Below are 26,303 nucleotides of genomic sequence, written 5' to 3' on the forward strand. Positions count from 1 at the left end.
ATTTAACAATGCAATAGCTCTGTATGAACCTGGTTCTTCTATGTCTTTATCTTTTTTAAGTATTAATGTAATCGATGATTCTGCTAGAGTTTCAGGTAGGATTTGTTGTTTAAAACCATATCCATACATTTTCTGTAAACGTGGTGTAACTATGTCGTAAAAACTTTTATAAAATTGATTACTGAATCCATCTGGTCCTGGTGTTTTTCCATTCTTTAATGTGTTTATTGTGTCTTCTATTTCCTTAGATGTAATTTGTGCTCCCAGTTCCTCTTGTTCCATCAATTCTAGTTTTGGAATTTCCATTTCCATTGCAGTTTCAAGCACAGGGCAGGCCAAGCCAAACAGCACATTGCATTTTCATTTCATTTCCATTGCCCTTGCCGTTTCAAGCACAGGGCAGGCCGAACAGCTCATTGCATTTTAATTTCAATTCCATTGCCATTGCTGTTTCAAGCACAGAGTAGGCCGAACAGCTCATTGCATTTTCATTTCACTTCCATTGCCATTGCAGTTTCAAGCAGAGGGCAGGCCAAACAGCTCATTGGATTTTCATTTCATTTCCATTGCCATTGAAGTTTCAAGCACAGGACAGGCCAAACAGCTCATTGGATTTTCATTTCTTTTCCATTACCCTTGCAGTTTCAAGCACAGGGCAGGCCAAACAACTCATTTCATTTTCATTTCATTTCCAATGCCATTGCAGTTTCAAGCACAGGGCAGGCCAAACATTGCATTTTATAGAACTCCCCCCCCCCCCCCCCCCCCCCCCCCCCCCCCCCCCCCCCCCCCCCCCCCCCCCCGGAAGGGGCGTTACCTTCAGCATGGTGATGGACAGGCGAGAGGATCTCATGGTTTTTTAAACACTCATAACTTTTTTATTTTTCATCCTGCTCTGGAGGAGGACAGTGAGTAAGATGGCCAAAAATCATAGCAATATATTGTAGCGTTTTTTCTTAAATTAATATACAGCGCAGACAAGAAGTGGTCAAGATGACACTTTTAATTATATAGATGTAACATTTTCCAAAGGATAATCAAACCAATGCCAGAGCAATCAACACTAACATATTTTCCCAAGCCAAAATCACCAGTCTTCTGATCATAGATACAGCAATATTGGGTAGAATACGCCAGGCTATGCTAGTCCTATTTGCCAGCGTGTGGCCCATATCACTCTAAAGTTTTCATAACCATGTACCTATCCACAAGTCTTTTAAATGGGTTTAAAGTACCTGCTTCAACTACCTCCTCTGGCAGCTCATTCTATATATCCACCACCCTCTGAATGGAAAAGTTGCCCTTCAAGGTCCTATCTTTCCTCTCTCATCCTAAACCTATGTCCTCTGCTACTTGATTCCTCTACTCCGTGCATTCACCTTATCAATTCTCCCCACTTCCTTCTGCATTGTAAATGTTAGTTTAGTTTAGTTTTAGTTCATAGTTTAGAGATATCGAGTGGAAATGGGCTATTCGGGCCACCGATTTTGCATTGACCAGCAATCACCTGTACACTAGTTCTATTCTGCACACTAGGAACAATTTACAGAAGCAAATTAACCTACAAAACCTGCACATCTTTGTGGGAGGAAACCAGAACACCTGGCAAAAACCCATGCGGTCACAAGCAAACATACAAATGCGGTACAGACACCACCTACTCTTGGTTAGGATCGAACCCAGGTCCCTACCCCTGCACCACTGTACCACGTGGCCGCCCCAGTTTTCTTTAATTACATATAGTGTGGAGCTTTGAATTCCCCCAAAAAATGCTTATTTGGGTCAAAATGGGCATTGTAAGAATAGTGATGTCACTGGGACAAGGTCAAGCCTCCTAAAGCGGATTGCAAACTATAAGTGTGCAAATTAATAATGTCATGATTGGCAATATTTTACCTAGAAATTAATGCTTACATGACCTACGTGGCAGTGAAAAATCAGCAGTACATGATCTAATTTCTCAACTATAATATCTCATTTTTCCCCAGGGCAGTATATTGCATTCTTGAGCATTTAACAGATGTTGCTTGCTCTGAATTTGGGGTCAAATTATGCAGCTTCTGGCCATTGGTTCCTTTTGGAACAGGTGTTCAGCGACTTAAACTGAAATAAGTTGGAGACTTATGCAAATATGTAATGAATCCAAAATTAACTACAGATTTGGGAGTTGAATCTGTCAGCCTGTTCCACTGCTCAATCACCCCATGGAGTCTAGTAGCAGAGCCAATCCTGTAAGATTGTGAGGAATTGCCAACTGGATCCTATGTTAAGACCTGGCATTGCACTTGAAACTCCATTAACTTAATGCCGATTGTATGTCTGTAAATCAGGCTTAGAAGAAACCATGATTCTAATTTAGTCTTTTTAATTACCTTGTAATGTTTCGTGTGATTTAATCATCTAAATTTAATTTTCATGGTATTTATTTTAATGGTTCCTTTTATGACGCCTCCCGGCAGACTGCGGTGGCAGACACCTCCCGGCATGCCGTGGAGAAGCCGACGCTGGAGTCTCGCGGATCGGAGCCCGCAGCTGGGGCTTGGGTCAGGGCCACGGAGGCGTACGGAGAGGACCCGATGGTGATAGTGGTGAGTTCGGTGCGGCGGTCGATGAGGACGCCGACTGACAGACGGTGATGGACCACGTGGGTGTCCATCGAAGGTTCCGCTGGGGGAAGGAACAATGGAGGACCCGGCATTGGGGGGCTGCTATGAGGGAGGGGGAAGAACAATGGAGGACCCAGTGTGGGGGGACCATCGAGAGGGAGGGGGAGGGAGGAGAACAAAGGGGGACCTGGCGCTGGAATACTTGTAACTATGTAAGCGCCCTTTATGTGGCAACTATTTGCATACCTTGGGTATGCAAGCAAAGAATCTCACTGTGACTTGTCACAGGTGACAATAAAGTATTCATTCATTCATTCATATTAATTACTACTTCAGTTTGAATAGTTTTTCAATGCCTCCGAATGATATTTCACCGTGTTAGAATGTTGTAAATGGTGTTCAACTGGAATCCTAGCTTTACCCTTTTGGCATTGGCTGTCAGGGTACCACAGTAGACAGACACAAGGACTGCAGATGCTGGAATTTTGCGTAGAAGACAGTGCTGGAGTAACTCAGCGGGTCAGGTAGAAACTCTGGAGGATATGGAGAGGCAGCTGAAGAAGGGTCCCAACCCGAAACGTCACCTATCCATGACCTCCAGAGATACTGCCTATTCTGCTGTTGTTACTCAGATGTATTCAAGAGAGAGTTAGATATAGATCATAGGGCTAAAGGAATCAAGGGATATGGCGAGAAAGCAGGAACGGGGTACTGATTTTGGTTGATCAGCCATGATCACATAGAATGGCGGTGCTGGCTCGAAGGGAAGAATGGCCTACTCCTGCACCTATTTTCTATGTTTCTTTGTTTCCATCACTTTTGTGTTCTACTGCAATAGACACCATGGTACTTGGACCCAATGGCATACTGATCACATTGCTTGACGTGTGCAGAAGGTTAGGTTTAGGTTCATTATTGTCATGTGTACCAAGATACAGTGAAAAACCTTTGTGTGCTATTCAATCAAATCTGATAATATTGTACTTGAATACAATCAAGCAAAATACATGTACAACAGGTGGAGCAGAGAGAAAAAATCCAGAGTGTAGAATATAGATTCTAGACTAGACCAAGTGCAGACCCGTTGGGTCTGTTCCCCCAACGTGCGGTTGTGTGGGGGGGGGGGGGGCGGCACGCAGCGTCACACACACTAACTATACCCCCACCCCCCCGCACTCACGCTAATTACCCTCCTTGATATTATATTAATATTATTAATTTGCTCCTTTTACCCCATAAACACCCTATCTACTGGCACATAGCCCCCAACTTGCAGTCACACCTAGAGAGGGGAGGGGGGGGGGGGGGGGGGGTAGAGAGTGAGGGGCAGAGAGAGAAGGGGCAGAGACAGAGACACAGAGAGAGGAGCAAGAGGGAGAGGGGGGGTGGAGAGGAGAAGAGGGAGGGTGGGAAAGGTGGGAAAGGTGGGGGAGGAGGGGAGGAGAGAGGGTGAAAGTGAGGGTGGAGAGAGAGGGGGTGCTGAGAGGGGGGTGAGGGGGAGAGGTGGGGAGCAGGGACGGGGAGGCAGGGGGGTAGGGTGGGGGGGAAGAGGGTAGGGGGTATGGAGGGGGAGGGGGTTTAGGGGAGGGAGCGAGGGTGGGGGGAGGGTATGGATGGGAGGGGGGGGGGGAAGGGGAGGAGGAGAGGGCGAGGGGGAGCGCGGGGTGGAGAGAGGGGGGGAGAGAGAGGGGGAGAGAGAGAGGGGGAGAGAGAGGGGGAGAGGGAAATGGGGGAGAGGGAGAGGGGGGAAACGAGGGGAAAGAGGGGGGCGAGGGGGAAAGAGGGGGAGAGAGGGGAACAGAGGGGAAAAGAGGGGGAGAGAGGGGGAGAGAGGGGAAATGGGGGGAGAGAGGGGAAAGAGGGGGGGAGAGAGAGGATGTGCTGAGAGGGGAGGGGGAGCAGGGAGGGTGGAGGGAAGGGGCTAGGGGGGGTGTGTGGAGGGGAGGGGGGTTTTAGGGGACGAATGGTGGTGAGGGGATGGAAGGGGGGAGGGGGGGAGAAAAGAGGGGGAGAGAGGAGAGGGGGAGAGGAGAGAGGGGAGAGGGAGGGGAGGGAGAGGGAGGGGGAAGAGAGGAGAAGGGGGAGAGGAGAGGGGGTAGAGAGGAAAGGGGGGGGAGAGGAAGGGGGGGGGGAGAGGGAAGGAAAGGGGGGGAGAACCTAAAAAACATTTTAGAACCAAAAAAGACACATTCTGCAAGCATTGTAGAACAAAAAGAGACACTTTTTGCAAACATTTTAGAACCAATAGACACTTTTTGCAAACATTTTAGAACCAATAGACACATTCTGCAAGCGTTTTAGAACCACTAAGGACACTTACATTTGAGTAGACATGTGTTCAGTGTTATTCACAGCTCAGAGAAACGTGACCCTCTGCCTTCCTCCATCTTGAAGAGACTGTGAGGCACACCACTTCCTGGTCTTATAGTCCCTCCCCCCTGCCGCCAGCAGGGGACAGCAGAGAATGGAGAATTTTGTAAAAACATTAATATCTCTGTCATTTTTCATCGATGGGAAAAATCCTCAGCACACATGCGGCGAAGGGGGGCTCTGAGCAAGGTGGCCAAAAATGATGGCCATGGGTGGCGGCATTCTCTCGGAAATCGCAGCACAGAAGGCCAAAACCGGTCAAGAACAGAGTTTTAGTAATATAGATAGTAGTATAATACAATAATAGTTCCAGTGAAAAAGACCAAAGTCTGCATACCCAAGGTACACAAAATGTAGGAGTAACTCTGGTGAAGGAACTCAAGAGTAGGAATGTCGTCTATTCCTTCTCTCCATAGATGCTGCCTCACCCGCTGAGTTTCTCCAGCATTTTTGTCTACCTTTGATTTTTTCCAGCATCTGCAGTTCTTTCTTAAACACAATGTCTGCAATAGGGAAGGTTGCAAAATCGGGACTGTATCCCAGCTTAAAAAAGGACTCTTCAGAAGTCTGATAGCTGAGGGGAAGAAGCTGCACCAGAATCTGGTGGTATGTGCTTTCAAGTATTTGTAACCTGCCCCCCCTCCTCGCCCTTCCCCTCCTTCTCTCCTTCCCCCCCCCCCTCTCTCCCTGCCTCCCCCCCTTTCTCTCTCCCCTCCCCCCCCCCTCATACATACACACACACACACACACCTACACCGGAAATGCCTCTTTGCCTAGCACTGCGTGCAAACAACGGAGACAAAGTGTTGGAGGCAGCCATCTTCTGCTTCAATAAGGGATTGGCCGCAAAGCCCCTCGGAGACAGCGGCTGATTGGCCGCCAAGTGACCAGAGCATTATGTGATTGGACTCAATGCCCTTGGAGACACCGGCCGGTCGGACGGGAATTTTATGGGATGCTGGTCGGTGATTGGACGCAATCCCCTTGGAGACAGCGGTCAATTGGTCGTTTTTTCCCCTCATTTCAAAATCGTACTGTTCTGATTTTTTACACTTTTTTTAACTTAAAAATCGGAACAAATACGATAAAATCAAAGTAGTTGGCAAGTATGAGATAGGTGACGTTTCGGGTCGGAACACTTTTTCAGACCAAAGAAGTGTCTCAACCCGCAGAGTTACTCCTACATTTTGTGTCTGTCATTGGTATAAACCGGCATCTGCAGTTCCTTTTTATTACATGATCCTTATAGGTATATTCAACTTTTATTCTGTGGCAACATCAAATAAGTTCTCCAAATTCAGGCAGATTTGAGCAAGATGAGCCTCAGCACATCTGCCAGTATGGAAATGGTGTGGAGTCTGTCTGAAGTTCAGCATACACTGGTAAATGTTCTTCAGTACCTCCTCTCCGAATACATTGAATTCCTTAGCAGAATGGAACCCGCGCTGGCAAACTGCTCACTTTTCCTGAAACTAGACAGTGTACCGACTTTTTGTTAAAAAAATCCGTGAACCCCTTTTCAATATAATGTGAGCAAGTTGGCACGAAGGGAACACAGACCCCAGCCTTCAGTAATCCAACACACATGCAGTGAATTAAATTTTATAAACAGCTGCAGAATCGACAAAACCCATAAAACAAATCAAGCTTTTCTTTGCATTCAATTTTCTTGTGTCTTTGACAAAATGTATAATGTCTTGCATTGTTGGATTTTAGTTGGATAAAGTATATAGAGCAAAGGAGTCATACAGCATGGAAACAGGCCCATCGGTCCAATTTACCCACACCAACCAACATGTCCCATCTACACTAGTTCCATCTGCCTGCATTTAGCTCATATCCCTCCAAACATGACCTATCCATGTACCTGTCAAATTGTTTCTTAAACGTTGGGATCGTCCCTGCCTCAACTACCTCCTTTGGCAGCTTGTTCCATACGCCCACTGTATTTTGTGTGAAAAAGTTACCCCTCAGATTCCTGTTACATTTTTCCCCCTTCACCTTAAACCTATGTCTTCCGTTTCTCAAAATCTATATTACTAAAAGTCTGATCTTGACCATTTCCTGTTGTTCTGTATATTGCTTTTAGAAAACGCTGCCACTTACGGCTGTGATTTTTGGCCATCTTACTCAGAGTCCCCCTCCGTTGTGCAGGACAAGATGATTTTTCCCATCGATTAAAAATAAAAGAGTTATTAGTGTTTTAAAAATGTTGAGATTCTCTCTCCAGAAGGCCACGCCCCTTCTGGAGGGACTATAAAACCCGGAAGTGTTGAGTGCCTCGATCAGTCTCTGCAAGATGGGCGAGCGAGAGGGTCACGTCTCTCAGCCTGAGCTGTGACTAACACTGAACACATGTCTACTAAACTGTGAGTGTGGTTTTACTGTCCTTGAGTGCCCTTAATGTGGTTTGAAAATGAAAATGTGGTTGGTTTGAAATAAAGCACAGCAAATGGTTGGTGGTGGTCGGTTTGAAATAAAGCACAGCAAATGGTTGGTTTGAAATAAAGCACAGCAAATGATTAAATGTCTAAACTTGACAACTTGGTGGCCTTGCACCCTGCATGAAATGGTACGAAACTGCATTTGAATTTGGTGGCACTGCACCCTGTCTGAAATGGTATGAAACTGCATTTGAATTTGGTGGCCTTGCACCCTGCTTGAAATGGTATGAAACTGCACTTGAATTTGGTTGTCTTGCACCCTGCTTAAAGTGGTATGAAACTTGAATTTGGTGGCCTTGCACCCTGTTTGGTGGCATGAAACTGCACTTGAATTTGGTGGCCTTGCACCCTGCTTGAAATGGTAGGAAATAGCATTTGAATTTGGTGGCCTTGCGCTCTGCTTGAAATGGAATTTCAAGGAATAGCCATGAGCCAACTGCCAGCCCACCAGCTGTGAGTGAGCTGCCAGCACATCAGGCTGGAGTGACTGAGCTGCCACCCCAAGAATCCATTTGGCCCACAATGTCCGTACTAGCCCTCTGGAAACCAGTCCCTTCAGCCCACAACACCCATAATAGCGCTCCAGAAAGCCCCCCCCCCCTCCCCCCACTGGCCTCCAATATTGGAGGTGGAATATTGCGTTGGGGACCAGCGCTCCCGTGTGAACATGGGTCACAACGGGTCCCACTTAGTCTAATACAATATAGATTTTTCTTACCATACTCAGTGTTGGATCGAGCCAAGGAGGGGGATGGATAGGCCTCAATGGTTCACCAAGCAACGAATATGGCTTAGCACATCCTCTTAGGATTAAATAGAATGACTGGTATCCAAAAACTGTAAAAAAAAAAATAGAAGTGATTTTGTTTTAAAAGAAAACTATATTTTTTTCTAAACTTGACCAGATGAATTGGCAGAGAAAAGTGAGAAAGAACCCAAATATCTCAAATATAACTATGGCAAGAGTCTAACAGAATTAACAAGGAAATATTCCCTGATAAAAAATTGTACAAAATCTTCAGAGCTCAAAATCATGGCTTTGAACCGCATTCCTACTGGGCACTGAAATGTTATGCTTCTTTTCACTTATCTAATAAAATCCCAGAAGATTCCCATGCTAGTACCAAGAAAACTCACAAAAAAATGGCCGCTCGTATAACTGTTGTTGATTGGAATATGCAAAGTTCCAACCACAAATTCTTATTCGTCACTCAGGCAACTAATAAGCCTACGGTTACACTTATGCTCATTGCATTCGAGAGGTCCTGGGGAAGTTCAAGGGTTTCTCTCCTTATTTTGTTATGTTTAGAGAAACAGCATGGAAACAGACCTTTCAGCCCACTGAGCCATGTCAACAATCGATAACCCCTTCATACTTTCATCCACTCCCTACATAGTAGGAGCAATTTGAGAGGCCAATTAATATCCAAACTCGCGCATCTTGGGATGTGGGTGAAACAGGTGCACCCTGCGGAAACCCACACGGTCACAGGGGTAATGTGCAAACTCCACACAGACAGCACATGAGGTCAGGATCAAACCCAGGTCTCTGGCTATGTGAGGCAGCAGTTCTAACAGCAGCCCCATTATGTCGCTACTTTGTAAAATGATTGCTTATACGCTTATGTTATTCGCTTGGAATCTGCCACATTGTTGAAACACTAATGATAAATTGGTGAATATTTTTGGAAGAAGGTTTCACTGTACTTTAAACACCAAACCAAATAATACAATCACCAATTCACACAACAGGCTGGTCAAATAGTATGGTAATCAGTTGTGATGTAGTTTAGCACAACTTAGTAGCACACAGAGCATCCATAACTGGAGGAACAGCTTTGAAAAGTGTGATAAATGTATAATGCTCACAAATTATTTACTTTGGTAAGAGTGAAGCTCTTGATATAAATGGAGCAAATTTAGAACTCAGAACAGCATGCAGGATCAATGTTATCTTAAGTTGGGATGAATGTATGGCATGTTATCTTTTGATAGATTTGAACAAAATGAGCACCAGCAACTAATGGGTTTGCTGGTCAGATACTAGCACCAAACATACTTCAGGTGATAGATTAAAGGTGGGGCCTTTAGTTGATGAATTACTGGGCACAAGTGCAGAAATGCAGGTGTTTGCAATGCTGTTAGTGCTGGCCTGCAATGACAAGGAAATAATCAACACAAGCAATTACTTAAAGTTTCAAACATATGGGAGAAAAATCTGTCCAATTCTATAGTGCATGCTACTTCTGCCACGGAAGGCTATATTGCAGATGTTCCTGGCTGCCAAAGGCAGAGGGTCATATATCATGAAATGTCGAGTGTACTGGGCAGCAAAGCTGTGTGCAACGGCTCTGTCTGCAATAAGGTCCCGTTCCAATTTATGTCAAAGATTCAAGCAGATGAATGAGGCTGTGTAGACACAAAATATTGGAGTAGCTCAGCAGGTCAGGCAGCATCTCTGGAGAAAAGGAAATGGTGACATTTCGGGTTGAGACCCTTCTTCAGATAAGCTCCAACACCACGTCAATGTCTACTTTGAAGGAGTACAATAAGGTAATTTGGTCATAAGGAATAGGAGTATAATTAGGCCATTAAGCCCATCAAGTCTAAATTGCCATTCAATCATGGCTGTCTAATTCTCCCTCCTAACCCCATTCTCCTGCCTGCTCCCCATAACCTCTAACACCTGTGCTAATCAAGAATCTATCTATCTCTGCCTTTAACATATCCACTGACGGCCTCCACAGCGACCTGTGGCAAAGGATTCCACAGATTCACCACCCTCTGACTAAAGAAATGTCACCACCCTCTGACTAAAATCTCATTCCTAAAAGAATGTCCTTTAATTCTGAAGTATCATAGCGTTTGGATGGCTGACATGTGAGGATACTTTCAGCAGATTCTTCAGTGAACTTATAGTATCTTCTATTTTTTTAAAAAGGGAAAATAATCAATTCCTATATTTATGCATAAGGTTACTGACATTGAATTTGCTCACTTATCCCTGTTTTGTTATTCATGTTATATTATCTGGTGGCCAATGGCATTAGTTCGTATTGGTGGAAATGTGTCAGCCTCGATAACAATCAGCACGGGAGCACCTCAAGGCTGCGTGCTCAGCCCCCTGCTGTACTCACTCTATACCCATGACTGCATAGCCAATCACAGTGCGAACTCCATCATCAAGTTCGCTGATGACACCACTGTTGTGGGACGTATCACTGATGGGGATGAGTCAGAGTATAGAAGAGAGATCGACCAACTGTCCATATGGTGCCAGCACACTAATCTGGCCCTCAACACCAGCAAAACCAAGGAACTGATTGTGGACTTTAGAAGGAGTAGGATGGGGACCCACAGTCCCGTTTATATCAACGGGTCGATGGTTGAAAAGGTCAAGAGCTTCAAATTCCTGGGCGTGCACATCTCTGAAGATCTTTCCTGGTCCGAGAACACTAATGCAATTATCAAGAAAGCACATCAGCGCCTCTACTTCCTGAGAAGATTACAGAGAGTCGGTTTATCAAGGAGGACTCTCTCTATCTTCTACAGGTGCACAGTAGAGAGCATGCTGACCGGTTGCATCGTGGCTTGGTTTGGCAACTTGAGCGCCCTGGAGAGGAAAAGACTACAAAAAGTAGTAAACAGTCCATCATTGGCTCTGACCTTCCTTCCATCGAGGGGATTTATCACAGTCGCTGCCTCAAAAAGGCTGGCAGTATCATCAAAGACCCACACCATCCTGGCCACACACTCATCTCCCTGCTACCTTCAGGTAGAAGGTACAGGAGCCTGAAGACTGCAACGACCAGGTTCAGGAATAGCTACTTCCCCACAGCCATCAAGCTATTAAACCTGGCTTGGACAAAACTCTGATCATTAATAACCCATTTTCTGTTATTTGCACTTTATCAGTTTATTTATTCATGTGTGTATATATTTATATAATGGTATTTGGACACACTGATCTATTTTGTAGTAAATGCCTACTATGTTATGTGTGCTGAAGCAAAGCAAGAATTTCATTGTCCTATCAGGGACACATGACAATAAACTCACTTGAACTTGAACTAGTCATAAAAACAGTAGGTGACTGAAATCTTGAATTATTTAAACCACTTACATTTATACTTACTTCAATATAAAGAACAAAATCTCAACAGATAAAAACGGTCAATACATAAATAATATATCTTATCAAAATACAAGCAATGTACAAAAGCAATACCTATGCAACTTTTCTCCCATGATTCCATGATTATCTTTGCACTGAGGTCTTTCAGCTCTTCGTCTGCAAACCGTTTATTGATTGCTGGAAATAGCCCCAGTATTTTATATGTAATCAGACGCTCTGAGCGCGTTCTGTAATAAGGACTAAAAAAATTGAAAAGCATTTGAGAAGAAAGTAATCTGACGTCTGACATAACAAATCAATAGCATTCTTGCTTTATCTCCTTTGTTTATTTTCATAGATTACTACGAGAATCTTAACATGCATTTGTACTCCTGTCACACACATGGTTAAACACATTTTCTTCTATCAATTGTACAAATATCTCTAATAAATTGCAATGAATATAGGCTCAGACTGCTTTTATTTCCTTGAGATTTATCTTTAACCCAAGTTATTGTTTTCAGAAATCAACAGTTCTTCAGATTTCAATAATAAGCACATGTATTATGGTAAATTTAGAGGCAAAATTTAGAGGATAACCCCGCAAAGAAAATGTTGGAATCACAATTTGCTAAAGTAAACAATGCACCAAATTCATCCAATGTTGAGTTGACTCTTAGCACATCTGTAGAGTCATAGTCGTACTGCACAGATATAGGCCCTTCAGCCCAACCTGTCTATGCCAACCAAGATGCGTCATCTACACTAGCTCCACCTGCCCACGTGGGATCAATTTTATGATTGTCACTGATTTGGAAGGGGCAATACTGGAACTGCAGCAAGTTTGGAAGTCTCGTTAAGACCTTCGTAGATGTTGCACCACATGGAACAGACAGGACTCCAAATATTTCAGAAGCTTTGGTGAAAGACACAAAGAGGAGGGGTGTCCTATATCCAGAGGGGTACAGACATTATCCATATCTGAGGAAGGATGTGCTGGAGTTGGAGAGGGTCCAGAGGAGGTTTACGAGAATGATCCCAGGAATGATTGGGTTAACGTATGATGAGCATTTGACAGCATTCAACCTGTACTCGCTGGAATTTAGAAGGATGAGGCGGGACCTCATTGAAACTTACCGAATAGTGAAAGGCTTGGATAGAGTGAATGTGGAGAGGATGTTTCCACTAGTGGGAGAGTCTAGGACCAGAGGCTATGGCTGCAGAATAAAAGGACGTACCTTTAGAAAGGAGATGAGGAGGAATTTCATTAGTCATTAGTGGTGAATCTGTGGAATTCATTACACAGACGGCTGTGAAGGCCAAATCAATGGATATTTTCAAGGACAAAATTGATTAATAAGGGTGTCAAGGGTCATGGGCAGAAGGCAGGAGAATGGGGTTGAGAGGGAGTGATAAATCAGCCATGATTGAATGGAGTAGACTTGATGAGCTGAAAGGCCTAATTCTGCTCTGAGAACTTATGAACATCCAGACATTGCGAGAGGTTCAGCAGCATCTCAGGTGCCCAGGAAATCATTTTACGAATAGCACTGCTCAACCCAGTAAGGTGTCCTACAGGTTGCATGCCCTTTCAGACAATGTTTAGAAGGATATGAGCCAAATGTAGCCAGGTGGGACAAGTGTATATTGGCATCTTGGTCGGGCTGGGCAAGTTGAGCCAAGGGGCCTGTTTCCATGACTCTATGACTCTACCATTGCCACTCTACCAAAATGTCATGCTGAAACCCAGTTATCGTATTTTGGTAAAGTCATGTCTGAATTAGATTCCGCTAGACACAAAGCTATTCAACTCCTCCGTCGGTCCGCTAACCAAGCTGAGAGGCTCCGACCTCTCTGTCCTGAGTCCTCCACAGCGAGCAAACCGGTGGAGGAACAGCAATATTCGTTTTTGCATCCCGGGGGTATGAAAATCGAATTCTCCCAAATCCTTGAGTCTCCTCCCCTTCCTATGTGCCTCCCACCCCCCAGCCTTCGGGCTCCTCCTCCTTTTACCTTTTTGGCCGTCCCCGATCAGTTGTAAGGGTTTCGGCCCTTGATTTCCTTCGCTCCATAATGCTGCACCCGCTGATTTTCCAGCTTTTTTGGCATTGTTATCTAGAGAGGGCCTGCAGAGTCCTCCACAAAAAGTTAGCAATTTTGTAAAAGCCACAAATGGAGTATTATTGAATTACCATTTGGCATTTGTAATGGCTTGATGTATAAATCTGATTTTCTGGCATTGTCATCTAGTGGATGCTTTAACAATCACCAAAGGAGGAATGGTATGATGAATGGGGAATTGAGGATACATTTACCAGTGGTTTAGTATATATGTTTGGTAATGGAGTTGCTCAACACCTCTGTGATAGAAGGACACTTGTATCACAAAAGAGTCAGTCATGGACTGATCAGTCAGGAAATGGCTCCCATTCTTTTCCTTCTGCTGGACAAATGCATCCTTTATATCCAAGAGCAAGGTTTGGGCAATTATGAGTGCAGGTTTCTGTGGTACACAACATCACAAATTCTGAGATATGCTCAGCTGGGTACTGTAGGGCTGCTTCACTATGTCTTAGCTAAATTATAACTTTGAGAGTCTGACAACATCCTCACTTGCTGCTCCCCCTCTGTGATTCCTCCTGCTCTCCAATTCTACTACCACGTTTTAACCCAAACTAGCTACCACAGCCACGTGTGCTTTCTCTGCGCTTGCCTGCGCCTCCATAACTCCGGCATTCTCTCTCTCTATCCCTCCCCCACAGAAGTCGCACCAGCTTATGGTTTTCACCCAACAAACAGCTAACAATGGCCTGGATAGACTTGGTTTATACTCTCTAGAATTTAGGAGATTGAGAGGGGATCTTATAGAAACTTACAAAATTCTTTAAGGGGTTGGACAGGCTAGATGCAGGAAGATTGTTCCCGATGTTGGGGAAGTCCAGGACAAGGGGTCACAGCTTAAGGATAAGGGGGGGAAATCCTTTAAAACCGAGATGAGAAGAACTTTTTTCACACAGAGAGTGGTGAATCTCTGGAACTCTCTGCCACAGAGGGTAGTTGAGGCCAGTTCATTGGCTATATTTAAGAGGGAGTTAGATGTGGTCCTTGTGGCTAAGGGGATCAGGGGGTATGGAGAGAAGGCAGGTACGGGATACTGAGTTGGATGATCAGCCATGATCATATTGAATGGCGGTGCAGGCTCGAAGAGCCGAATGGCCTACTCCTGCACCTAATTTCTATGTTTCTATGTTTCCTTTACCATCGTTACTTATTTGCATATATTTTATTCATTGTTCTTTATCTCTCTGCAACATAGTCTATATCTCTCGTTTCCCTTTTCCCAGACTAGTCTGAAGAAGGGTCTCGACCCGAATCATCACCCATTCCTTCTCTCCAGAGATGCTGCCTGGCCCGAGTTACTCCAGATTTTTGTGTCTATCTTAGGCATGCCAATGTTCTTTCCTGCCAGATTGCTGACGGCAGCATGAATATTTGTTACAGCCATTACCCATGCGAGTGTGGGTTATATGCAGCAAAGTCAAGAGGCGAATGGCTAGCAGGTAGCTTCATCATCCAAGAGCAAGCATTTCATTTATTATGTTGTTTCCAATGCCGATGACATGCCAGAATGCCGCTGATTAAAGGGATGAAGGATATCCAGCACTGACTTACATGATGCGGAATTGTTTCCAGTTGAGATACAGTTTTGAGTTTTCATCTAAATGCTTCAAATGGCACAAAAGTGTAAACATTATAAAATGTGGTACTCTGGTGCATGGGGAAGTACACAATTCCCACAAAGCCTTATACAATACTAGCTCCATCTGTTGTTCTCTAACATGGGGGAAGGAAATTAATTTAGTTTGTTTTGACCAGCATCTGTTCCGCCCCCTATAAATAATCTGTCAAACTATGATATTTAGAGATGCAGCACGAACCATCGATCACCTGTTCATGCTAGTTCTAGTTTTGATCCCACTTTTGTCATCTACTCCCTACACACTATGGGCAATTTACAGAGGCCAATTAAGCCTATAAACCCACGCATTTTGGGGATATGGGAGGAAACTGGAGCATCTAGAAGAAACACATAGAGTCAGGGAGAATGTGCACACAGAGACCACCCGAAGTCAGGATCGACCCCGGGTCTCTGGTGCTATGAGGTAGCGGTTACACCACCTGTGCCACTGCGCTGCAGTTTATTGTACTTATCCCCAGCTCCAGCTAGCAACCAGCCTAATGCGAAATCCTGATGGCCAGCTTGGCCTTGCCAGCCACTGCCAAAACAAACCTCACTCTGTTCCATGTTTGGAATTGTGGATGGACCATGTGGCATATCTCAGTAAAGAGACCCTTAAATCCTCGCGGAATTCAGCAAGTCTGATGCCGATGTATGTTAAAAACACTTATGTTTATGTTTATAATTGTCACATGTACAGAGAAACGATCTGTTTTGCATTCTATTCAATCGGATAAAATTATGCATAAATCAAGCTAAATTCAAGTACAAAAGGCAGAGCAAAGGCAAAGATACAGAGTGCAGGATATAGTGCTCACCATTATAGCACACCAGTTCCAGAGATGGTCTAATGTCTTCAATGAGGTAGAGGGGAATCGGATATAGATTTTGTCACTGGAAGAGACTTATGGAAGGTTCATTCAGAAGCCTGATTAAGTAAGTAAGTTTATTGGCCAAGTATTCACATACAAGGAATTTGCCTTGGTGCTCCGCCCACAAGATAAACATGACATACAGTGACAGTTACGAATGACTCAGAAAACACTAAACATTAATAATAATAATAAAACATTAATGATAAAACACCATTGATCAAGCATGTGAACCAACAAAATACCAGATCAAAGGGAGGCTACAGATTTTTGGCTACACAGAAAAGCTGGAGAAACTCAGCGGGTGCAGCAGCATCTATGGAGCGAAGGAAATAGGCAACGTTTCGGGCCGAAACCCTTCTTCAGACGATTTTTGGCTGTTGAGTAGAGCAACAACTCGTGGATAACAACTGTTTTTATGTCTGGCTGTGGCAGCTTTGACAGTCCGGTGTCGCCTTCCAGAGGGAAGTGATTCAAAGAGATTGTGGCCAGGGTGAGAGGGGTCAGAGATGATCATGCCCGCTCGCTTCCTGGCCCTTGCAGTGTACAGTTCATCAATGGAGGGAAGGTTGTAGCCAATAACCTTCTCTGCTGATCGGACGATTCGCTGCATTCTCCAGGTGTTGTGCTTGGTGGCTGAGCCAAACCAGACCATGATGGAGAAGGTGAGAACAGACTCTACGATGGCCGTGTAGAATTGGACCATCATTGCCTGTGGCAGATTGTGCTTCCTCAGCTGCCTTTTCGACAGGGGAAGAAGCCATTCCCGAGTTGGTGGTGCACGTTTTCAAGCTTTTGTATCTTGTACACGATAGGAACTCGGAAAAAGAGGAATGTCCAGGGTGGGAAAAGTCTTTGATTATGTTGGCTGCTTTCCAAGGCAGTGTGACGTACTAGTGGAATCAACCATGGTGAGTCTGATCTGTGTAATGAACTGGGCTACATTCACAACTCTCTGCAATTTCTTCCAGTCTTGGGAAGAGCTGTTCCCAAACCAGTCTATGATGCAATCTGACAGTCTACTTTCTGTGGTGCATCTGTAGAAGTTTGTAAGTGCCATTGGAGACATGCTGAATTTCCTCAGTCTCCTCAGGAAGTAGAGGTGTTGATGTGCCTCCATGGCCGTTGTTTCAATGTGGTTGGTCCACGGCAGATCATTGATAATGTTAATGCCAACAAACTTTAAGCACTCAACCATTTCCATTTCAGCACTATTGATGCTGATTGGGGCGTATACGTATTTCATCATGCTTCCTGATGTCGATAACTAGCTCCTTCCTCTTGCTGACATTAAAGGAGAGATTGGGGTTCTGAAACCATGTTACTTAGCTCTCTATCTTCTTCCTGTATTCCAGTTTTGAAATTGTTCAAGATCCAGCCCACCACAGTGGTGTCATCTGTAAACTCGTATATGGAGTTAGGGCCGAATCTGGCTGTACAGTATGGGAGTATAAAAGGGGAGTGAAAGTGTATGCTTGCGGGGCACCAGTGATGACAATTGTCATGGCGGAGGTGTTATCATCTATCCTCACTGATTGTAGTCTGGGGGTTTGAGACTCAAGGGGGTGGCGACTCCCAGGACCAGGAGTTTCGAGGTGAGCTTGACCAGGGTTATGGCGTTGAAGTCAGAGTTATAATTGATCAATAGGAATCTAACATAGATGGCCTAGTTGCTATTATTAAATATGTCCATTCCAAATTAAGCATGTACAAGAATAACACATCCTGTATTACAGATACATATAGAAAATTTCACCATTGCTCCATGTTTCAAAGGTTGTTAAAGTGGATCATTTTCCCTGGTTGCCTTGATTTATTTCTTTAGGAAAGTTGTTTGTGCTTCTTGGATAGACACTGCTTAAGTCCCTCCATTATTCATCCACATGGAGATTGTCCAATGCACTCTTTGTGATAGTCACTACATACATAGAGATTAATTTTTCCAAGACTAACATTAACAGTTAAAATGCACCTATCCTATGTGAACCCATTGGCTTTCTCCGTTAAGCCTAATAGCAATGAACCACTGCACTGCAATTATTGCTGGCATGAGTGCTTTCTTATAGCCTGCTCTTTCTCACTATTTTCTCAGTGCAGTTTTATTGTATTTGTAATTTGTTCTGTATTTAGAATTATATTGTAAGCAATAAACTGGATAAACACCTCTCTGCCTTTGAGGTATAGTTCTTGACAGAGGCAGCAGAAGAGATCATACAGAACAATCTCTCACAACCAATGCTCTCGTCTAGTAGGAACCTATTTTTTATGTCTCCAGACTCCAGATCAGTACCAAACAATGGGAACAATTATCTTCAATCTTAATTCTCAAGCCAGCGATGTAGTTGCAAGCTGAACAAACTTACACCTAGACGTTTTCTCTGCACCCTGAGTGATTGCTTTAGAAGTTTAATGGTTGGCACGGTTTGTAGTTGGCAGCATTTATTCACATAGCCTAATTTTCTAATCATTTTTCACATTACATGCCTCCACTCTGGGCTTCTACAGTGCCATCCTCATGGAATTTGCCCCATATACCCAACATCTAATCTAAAACACCGGGATGCTCCTGTAAATCATTTTGTTTGTTTTTATAAATTGGAACTTTTCAGTCTATAAATCATGACTGAAGTGAGCCTTCTGCTAAGCTCCCTTGGTTGCCTTCCACAAGTCTGCCATGATGTGAAAAAGTCAAAAGTTATCAATTGTCTGGGTAACAATATGTATAACAGGCCGATAAAAAAGCCACACTGGGATCTTTCAGTGCAGTTCTATGCTGGAAACTTTGCAAATAAAAGAGGATCAAAAACACATCCTCTAGGGAGAAGTGAGTTTAGGTTTGTGTTTAGGTTTATTATTGCCACATATACTGAGATACAGTGAAAAGTTTTATTTTGCATGCTATCCTATCAGATAATATTCCATACAAATACAATCATGTCAAGCTCAAGTACATTGGTAGAGCAAAAGGGTAGATGTAGATACAGAGTACAGAATATAGTTCTCAGCATTGTCAAGTCAAGTCAAGTCAAGTTTATTTGTCACATACACATACGAGATGTGCAGTGAAATGAAAGTGGCAATGCTCGCGGATTTTTGTGCAAAAGACAAACAACAAAACAACCAAACAAATTATAAATACAATCATAACACACATATTCTTTTACATAATAAATAGTGGAAGGAAAAACGTTCTGTAGAGTTAGTCCCTGGTGAGATAGGCGTTTACAGTCCGAATTGCCTCTGGGAAGAAACTCCTTCTCAACCTCTCCGTTCTCACCGCATGGCAACGGAGGCGTTTGCCTGACCGTAGCAGCTGGAACAGTCCGTTGCAGGGGTGGAAGGGGTCTCCCATGATTTTGTTTGCTCTGGAGTTGCACCTCCTGTTGTATAGTTCCTGCAGGAGGGTGAGTGAAGTTCCCATAGTGCATTCGGCCGAACGCACTACTCTCTGCAGAGCCTTCTTGTCCTTGGCAGAGCAATTCCCAAACCAGATGGTAATGTTCCCGGACATTGTAGAGCAACAGTTCCAGAGACAAAGTCCAGTGTCCGCAATGGGGGAAGCTGAATCGGACAGTACCTTAGGTTATGGAAGGACTGTTCAAAAGCCTGATAACAGAGGGGAAGGAGCATTTTCTGAGTCTGGTGGTGTGCGCTTTCGAGCTTCAGTACCTTTTGCCCGACAATCACAGGGAGAAGAAAGAACGACCAGGATTGTTCCAAATCTTTGATTACGATGGCTGCTTTTCCATGGCAGCATAATGTGTACTAATCGTCTTTCCATTTGTTCTAACACATTTGTGAACGCTGAATCATGGACAAGTTCCTGTCTTGTGCTCTCAATTTGCCATTTGTTAAGGTCTCTTTCAATGAATCTACATTAATTTGGACAGAGAAGTCTTTGCATTCAATTGGTCTGTAACTGTTGTGAATTTTCCAGGAATTGGACATATTAATGCTGTAAGCTGTGAATTGTACAGAAACAAGCTAAGAGTGCAAATGCCATTCTTATTTCCTTACTAGAGGAACTCAGCACCTTGTTCGTGCTTAGTAAAATGTTCTTATCTTTATGGCTGTACCTCCTCCTCTCAAATATCCATGTTAGCATGACCGATTATAGTTTAATCACAAATAATAAAGACAGAAAATGCCAGAAACACTCAGCAGATCAGGCATCTCAAGTAAAAAAGTTAATATTTCAATTTAAAAAAAATTCATAGTACAGAGAACATTTAATACTAAATTAATGATACAGAGAGCGAAGTTTTCTTGAAAAATTAAAATAAAGCAAAATATTGCACATGTTGATGATAGATGAAGATAAAACAAAAACCTGGAAAAACGTAAACTCTGAGAATGCTGCCTGACCAGCTGTGTATTTCCGGAATTCCTGATTTATTTTAAATTCAGCTTTTGAAACACCCTTGCTTTAAATGTCATAACCCTTCCCATTGTGACTGACTTTACCCAATATCTGCTACAATCTTCCGATGGCTTGTTGCATTTCAAAGTTCTGTACACCTGCAAAGTTTGAAATTATGGCCTAACTTATTTCAAAAGGAACCTTTTCCCTAATACTGAACATATTCACGTGCTTCTCTCTAGTTTGAAAAGTAACCATACAATTGTCCTCCATGCTTTCTATTCCCATTATGTTTGTTCAAAAATACTATAGCTGCTAATCTAATCCCAGAGTTTTATCATACATGTGCTGAGAGTTTATTAGCCACCCCTTTATCAAAAACCCTTTAAAATACATATCATATAATGGTTCACTCTTGTCAACAGAAGATTTTCTGTTACGACAGACAATAAAGTTTTCTGAATCTGAATCTGAATCTGAACCATTTCAATACCAAAACATTATTTAAAGTTAGACAAGATTATACCTGTAATAGGTCTTTGCATACATTCATTTATTACCCTGTAAATTTCCAAGAGGCAATTAATTTTGCTATGTGTTATTATTGCCTCTTAACATTTGCTTGTGTCCAATCAAGTAATTGTCATCATAGTTTCATCAGTAAGTCAGAATGCATACATACATCCTTGCTCCAGTGGCAAAAATACAGTGTTAGTTTTATTGTGAGCTGTCTTATTCTGCAGACAATGAGGATGGCAAGGTCACCCACGAAATGTCAAATGAATCCTGGTCATTAAAATGTCATGCTTCACACTGTAGAAGCCATGGAATACTGCATGCATGTCTCGCATCAAGAGCTAAATAGGAAATGATTATAGATCAGTAATCAGTTCCAGATTTTATACTTTGATTCTAATAATATGCATCGCATCTAGTACTATGCATAACATGCAGAGTATCCAGATGGGTTTAGTGTAGATGGGGCAAGTTAGTGGGCCGAAGAGCCTGTTTCCATGCTGTACGACTCCACTTCATTATCAACAACATTTGTGTTCGCATAATGGACAGAATCTTCAGTGGGCCCTCCATCCTGTTTATTGGATTTTTCCCACAAAATTCCATCATCAGAAGTTTACATGTACATCATCAACAGTTACATTTTTTCATCAGTCTACACCAAGTTCAAACTCAGATTGCAGCTTTGAAAAACAATATAGAAATCTACAATAGCAACAGTCCTCTCATGTAATTTAAAAGTAGTACTGCCTATGATTGTCTTTGAAATTCTGAGGTTTTGATGCTGGCATCCATGCTGCTTTTCATTTAGGATATTCCTGCTTTTCTTCCCTGATTAGTATGTTCCTATTCATGAATTGGAAAGTATATGTTCTGAATAATTGGTTAGTTTGAAGGTTTGCACAGAAGTGATCACTTTTAAATCTAGCACCGATCAGCAAATGTGTAATCTTTGACAAGACTTAACATGATAACATATATGGTACTCACAGGGTTATTAGGTTCTCCACAAAATAAATGGCAATTTTTCTTGAGAATGAATAACACAAGATTCTAACATGGAAATGTACTGATGATCAGAGCTGAATTTTATAGAAGAACCTGAGCATGGCCTAGTATTTTTTAGTAAAGAAAAATAGACTATAGTTAGAGGTTGGGCAGACGAAGACTTTATTCTTTAGGAGCACAGGAAACTGAGGGGAAAACGGTTTCACAATCTTATGGAACTGTATACAATCACGAGAATAGATGGGGTGAATGCGCAGTCTTTTACCAAGGGTAGGGCAATCAAAAACCATAGTTCATGGGTTTATTAGGCGAGAGGGGCAATGTTTAATAGGAACCCGAGGGGCAAACTGTTTCACTTGGCATGTGGTGCTTATAAGGAATGAGCTGCCATAGGAGGAAGTTGAAGGTAGACAAAAGTGCTGGAGAAACTCAGCGGGTGAGGCAGCATCTATGGAGCGAAGGAAAAAGGCAAAGTTTTGGGCCGAAACCCTTCTTCAGATGATGTGTTGGGGGGTGGGGGGGGGGGGGGGGGGGGGGAGAAAGGAGAAAGGAACACAAGGAGCCAGGGGGCTGAGGGAGAGCTGAGAAAGGGAAGTTGAGGCAGGTACAATAACAGCATCTAAAAAAACACATGGAGAGGTATCTGGAGAGGGATATGAGCCAAACATGGGCAAATGGGACTACTGTAGATGGGGTATCTTGGTTGGCATGGATGAGTTGACCGAAGGGCCTGGTTCCATGCCGGATGACTCTAAAAAGTGTAGCATTTATTATGACAATTCCCAAAACTGACTTCAACGTCAGGATCTCATGTGTTTCCAAGAGTACAGAAGTTGCTCATTGCAATTCATTGCAAGGCAGTCAAATCTTCTGCAGTATTGGTATATAATTGTCACGTATACCTAAAATAATAAAAAACTTTGTGCGCGATCAGTTAAATGACTTAAATCAAGCCATACGTAAATATACCAGGTGGGGCAAAGAGGAAAATAACTAGATTGCAGAATGTGGTGTGACAGCTGCTGAGAAAGTGCAGGTAAAAAAAAAAGCAAGGTCTGCAGCAAGGTAGGTTTGGAGATCAGGACTACACCCTTGGGTTGAGAGAGATCTGTCCACAGTATGATAACAGCGGGTAAAGCTGAACTCGCCGAGTTGGAGACGGTAGTATAAACTTCAGCTAAATGTCCCTAACACCTACATTACAAACTTGCCAGTGAATTTGAGGTTTCAGATTGAAGGCTCATGTTCCAGAAGGCAAAAGATGGAAAGGGATTACGGAGGAAACTCGGGGAATAGTCAGATAATATGAAAGGACCTTCAGGCAGGCTTTTTTAATTTAAAATTATTTTTTTATTATTATTGTTTTAAGAATTTCCAAAGTGCCTGAGCTTTTACAGTCAGTGACCAGCACTATTGGCTTGCAGAATCCACTTGCAGCTGTACGGTACTCTGGTTTTAAAAAAAATGGTTTACTCTAGTTTATTATAGTTAGGCTGCCTTTTATGACAAAATGAGATAGCACAGCTAAATTAACTGATGCTCCGAGATGGTGACAACAGTGTTATTTATGAAACCAATTTCACTGAGAGAATCTAAGGAGCTTCTCAGAATGTATGTCACCTTGCAAATGGCTGTGAACGGAATTAAATGTAACTTGTCGTATTCCAGCATCTCATTAGCACTCTCAATCATGGTAAAATATATAACAATGTAATTTGTTTACTGAAGATGCTGCATAGATAATATCAGAGATTACCTCCATAATTATAGCTGCCATCTTGACAACTTTAATAAATCATCGTACGTTATATAGAACCAATAGGGAGGAGCTGTATTTGGCTTGTATATGTGGTATGGAAACAAGTGTATATACTCTGAGAAAGAGTAATATCTATCACAATCCAGCAAAGACTCCCACCAAAGTTAGACACGAAAAACTGGATTAACTCAGCAGGACATGCAGCATCTCTGGAGAGAAGGAATAGGTGAGTTGAATGAAAGATATGCAAAAAGTAATGATGATAAAGGAAACAGGCCAGCTTCTCGTTTTCACCCAACAAATAGCTAACCATGGCCTGTTTCCTTTATCAACGTTACTGTTTTGCATATCTTTCATTCATTGTTCTTTATCCCTCTACATCATCGTCTATATCTCTCGTTTCCCTTATCCATAGCTAGTCGGAAGAAGGGTCTCGACCCGAAACGTCACCCATTCCTTCTCTCCAAAGATGCTGCCTGTCCCGCTGAGATATTCCAGAATTTTGCGTCTATCTTCAGTTTAAACCAGCATCTGCAGTTGAAATGAAATGAAATGAAATGATTCAATTTATTGTCATTGCCAGTGTACAGTACAGAGACAACGAAATGCATTTTTAGCATCTCCCTTGAAAGGGAGACACAGGGCGTCGCGGTGTGCCCGCGCCTGCCGCCGTAACATTCCATTACAGGCAAAGGTGGGTGAAGTGTCTTGCCCAAGGACACAACGACAGTATGCACTCCAAGCGGGATTTGAACCGGCTACCTTCCGGTCGCCAGCCGAACTCTTAGCCCATTGTGCTATCTGTTCCTTCCTGCACAAAGACTCCCACCATCTGTGCCATGATCGCCTCTCACTACCACCTTCTGGAGGAGGTCCAGAAGACGTCCAATACAACCAGGTTCTAAATCAACTACTTTCCTAAAAAACATCAGATTCTTGAACCAATCTGCTCAATCCGAATATTATCTCAGCAACACACCACATACTTGTTCTTGCATTACCATGGACTTGTTTTCCTTACTCTCTTGTTTTTGCAGTCCTTTTCTTTTCAATATCTTGTACTTTTCACCATCTTGTATGCATTTTGTATAATTTACGTATAATTATTTTTTCTGTAATGTCTTTGCACATGTGATGCTGCTAATCTTCATTGTATCGGTACCTCACCGTCCTTGTGCCTATGACAATAAATATGATTTGACTTAACAAGACTAAGATGCAAACTTGGTTGCTTCATTGAGGCACATTTGGCAGCATAAAAAGAAACTGCTTGCTGTAAACATAAGATTATTGTCAGAAGCAGATGAGCAGCAACAACATCATTTAAGGTGACTGAATTTTCCCATAGGGCTTTCATTTTCCTGAAATACAACAATACCACCTTAATAAAATACCCAGTTAAGAATGGGGCAAGTTAAAGATGCGCTTCATAGGAATGGACATCAGATTCCCCACACTTTAGAGCGGCACAGTGGCACAATGGTAGAGTTGGTGCTTTGCAATGCCAGAGACCCAGGTTCGATCTTGAGTGTGGGTGCTGCATGCACAAAGTTTGCACGTTCTCCCTGTGACCGTGTGGGTTTTCTCCGGGTGCTCTGGTTTTCTCCCACATCACAAAGACGCACAGGTTTGTAGGTTAATTGGCTTAGGTTAACGTGCAGGTTTGTAAGTTAATAGGTTTCTGTAAATTGTCCCTAGAGTGCAGTATAGAACTAGTGTATGGGGGTGATTGCTGGTTTGCACAGACTCAACGGGCCAAAGGGCCTGCTTCCATCTCTACACTAAACTAAACTTGATGAATCCTCACATCTCTCGGATTGTCAGTAACTTCCCAGCACATTTTTCAGCAGAGTTCATTTTACAATATAGGGTTTAAGGAACGTTTAAGTCTTTTAAACAAACCAGCAGGATGGAGGCATACCAGAATGTTTCTTGGCAGCACATCACACCTGCAACAGAAGGTGAAATGGAGAAGGCCTGTGGAAAAAGAATGCTATTTAGAAAAAGGGTAGCGTACCACAGTGGTTGTGCCATTGAACTAATAACAGTGGACTGGATTAATGATCCCAGAATAGAATCCCATCAAACAAATTGGAAATTAAAATTCTACAAATCAATTAAATAAATCTGTTGCAAACAGCTCATCTCATAATGGCAATGAAGCTATCAAACTAAAATAAGAGAATAACAATATGTAAATAAAATAGGGCAGCAGTGTTTAAATGCATGGCCCAAAACTGCTATCTTTATTCAATCAAATGGGTATTATTTAAAAAAAATGAATTGCAGGTGTAAAATTAAGATGTAAGGTATGACATGGCTATAGTAGGTTAAGGACTGGGTATTTCATGTACTTTCTCAGGACTGCAGAAAAGATTGACAAGATATTAGAGAGAAGTAGTCGTCATGATTAAAGATGAAATTGCTTCAATGTTGAAACAGGATTTAACAAGATGTAAGCAGGGAATGGAGTTCATATTTAGATTTTATGGGGAAAATTAATGTAGAAGGGAAA

At 42.8% G+C, this 26,303-nt stretch overlaps 1 protein-coding gene across 3 annotated transcripts in view; it reads right to left on the reverse strand.

Annotated features, from left to right (window-relative positions):
- cnbd1 (cyclic nucleotide binding domain containing 1) overlaps nt 1-26,303 on the reverse strand; it is a 119,251-nt gene that overhangs the window by 49,936 nt on the left and 43,012 nt on the right. For all 3 annotated transcript variants that reach the window (XM_055633641.1, XM_055633642.1, XM_055633640.1), the window contains 2 exons: nt 11,649-11,794; nt 8,139-8,257 (listed from right to left, as the gene is read on the reverse strand). In XM_055633641.1, coding sequence (XP_055489616.1) covers nt 8,139-8,257; nt 11,649-11,794 — 265 coding nt within the window. The remainder of the gene's footprint in view (nt 1-8,138; nt 8,258-11,648; nt 11,795-26,303) is intronic.

Source organism: Leucoraja erinacea, chromosome 4, assembly GCF_028641065.1.
Source record: "Leucoraja erinacea ecotype New England chromosome 4, Leri_hhj_1, whole genome shotgun sequence".
NCBI lineage: Eukaryota > Metazoa > Chordata > Chondrichthyes > Rajiformes > Rajidae > Leucoraja > Leucoraja erinaceus.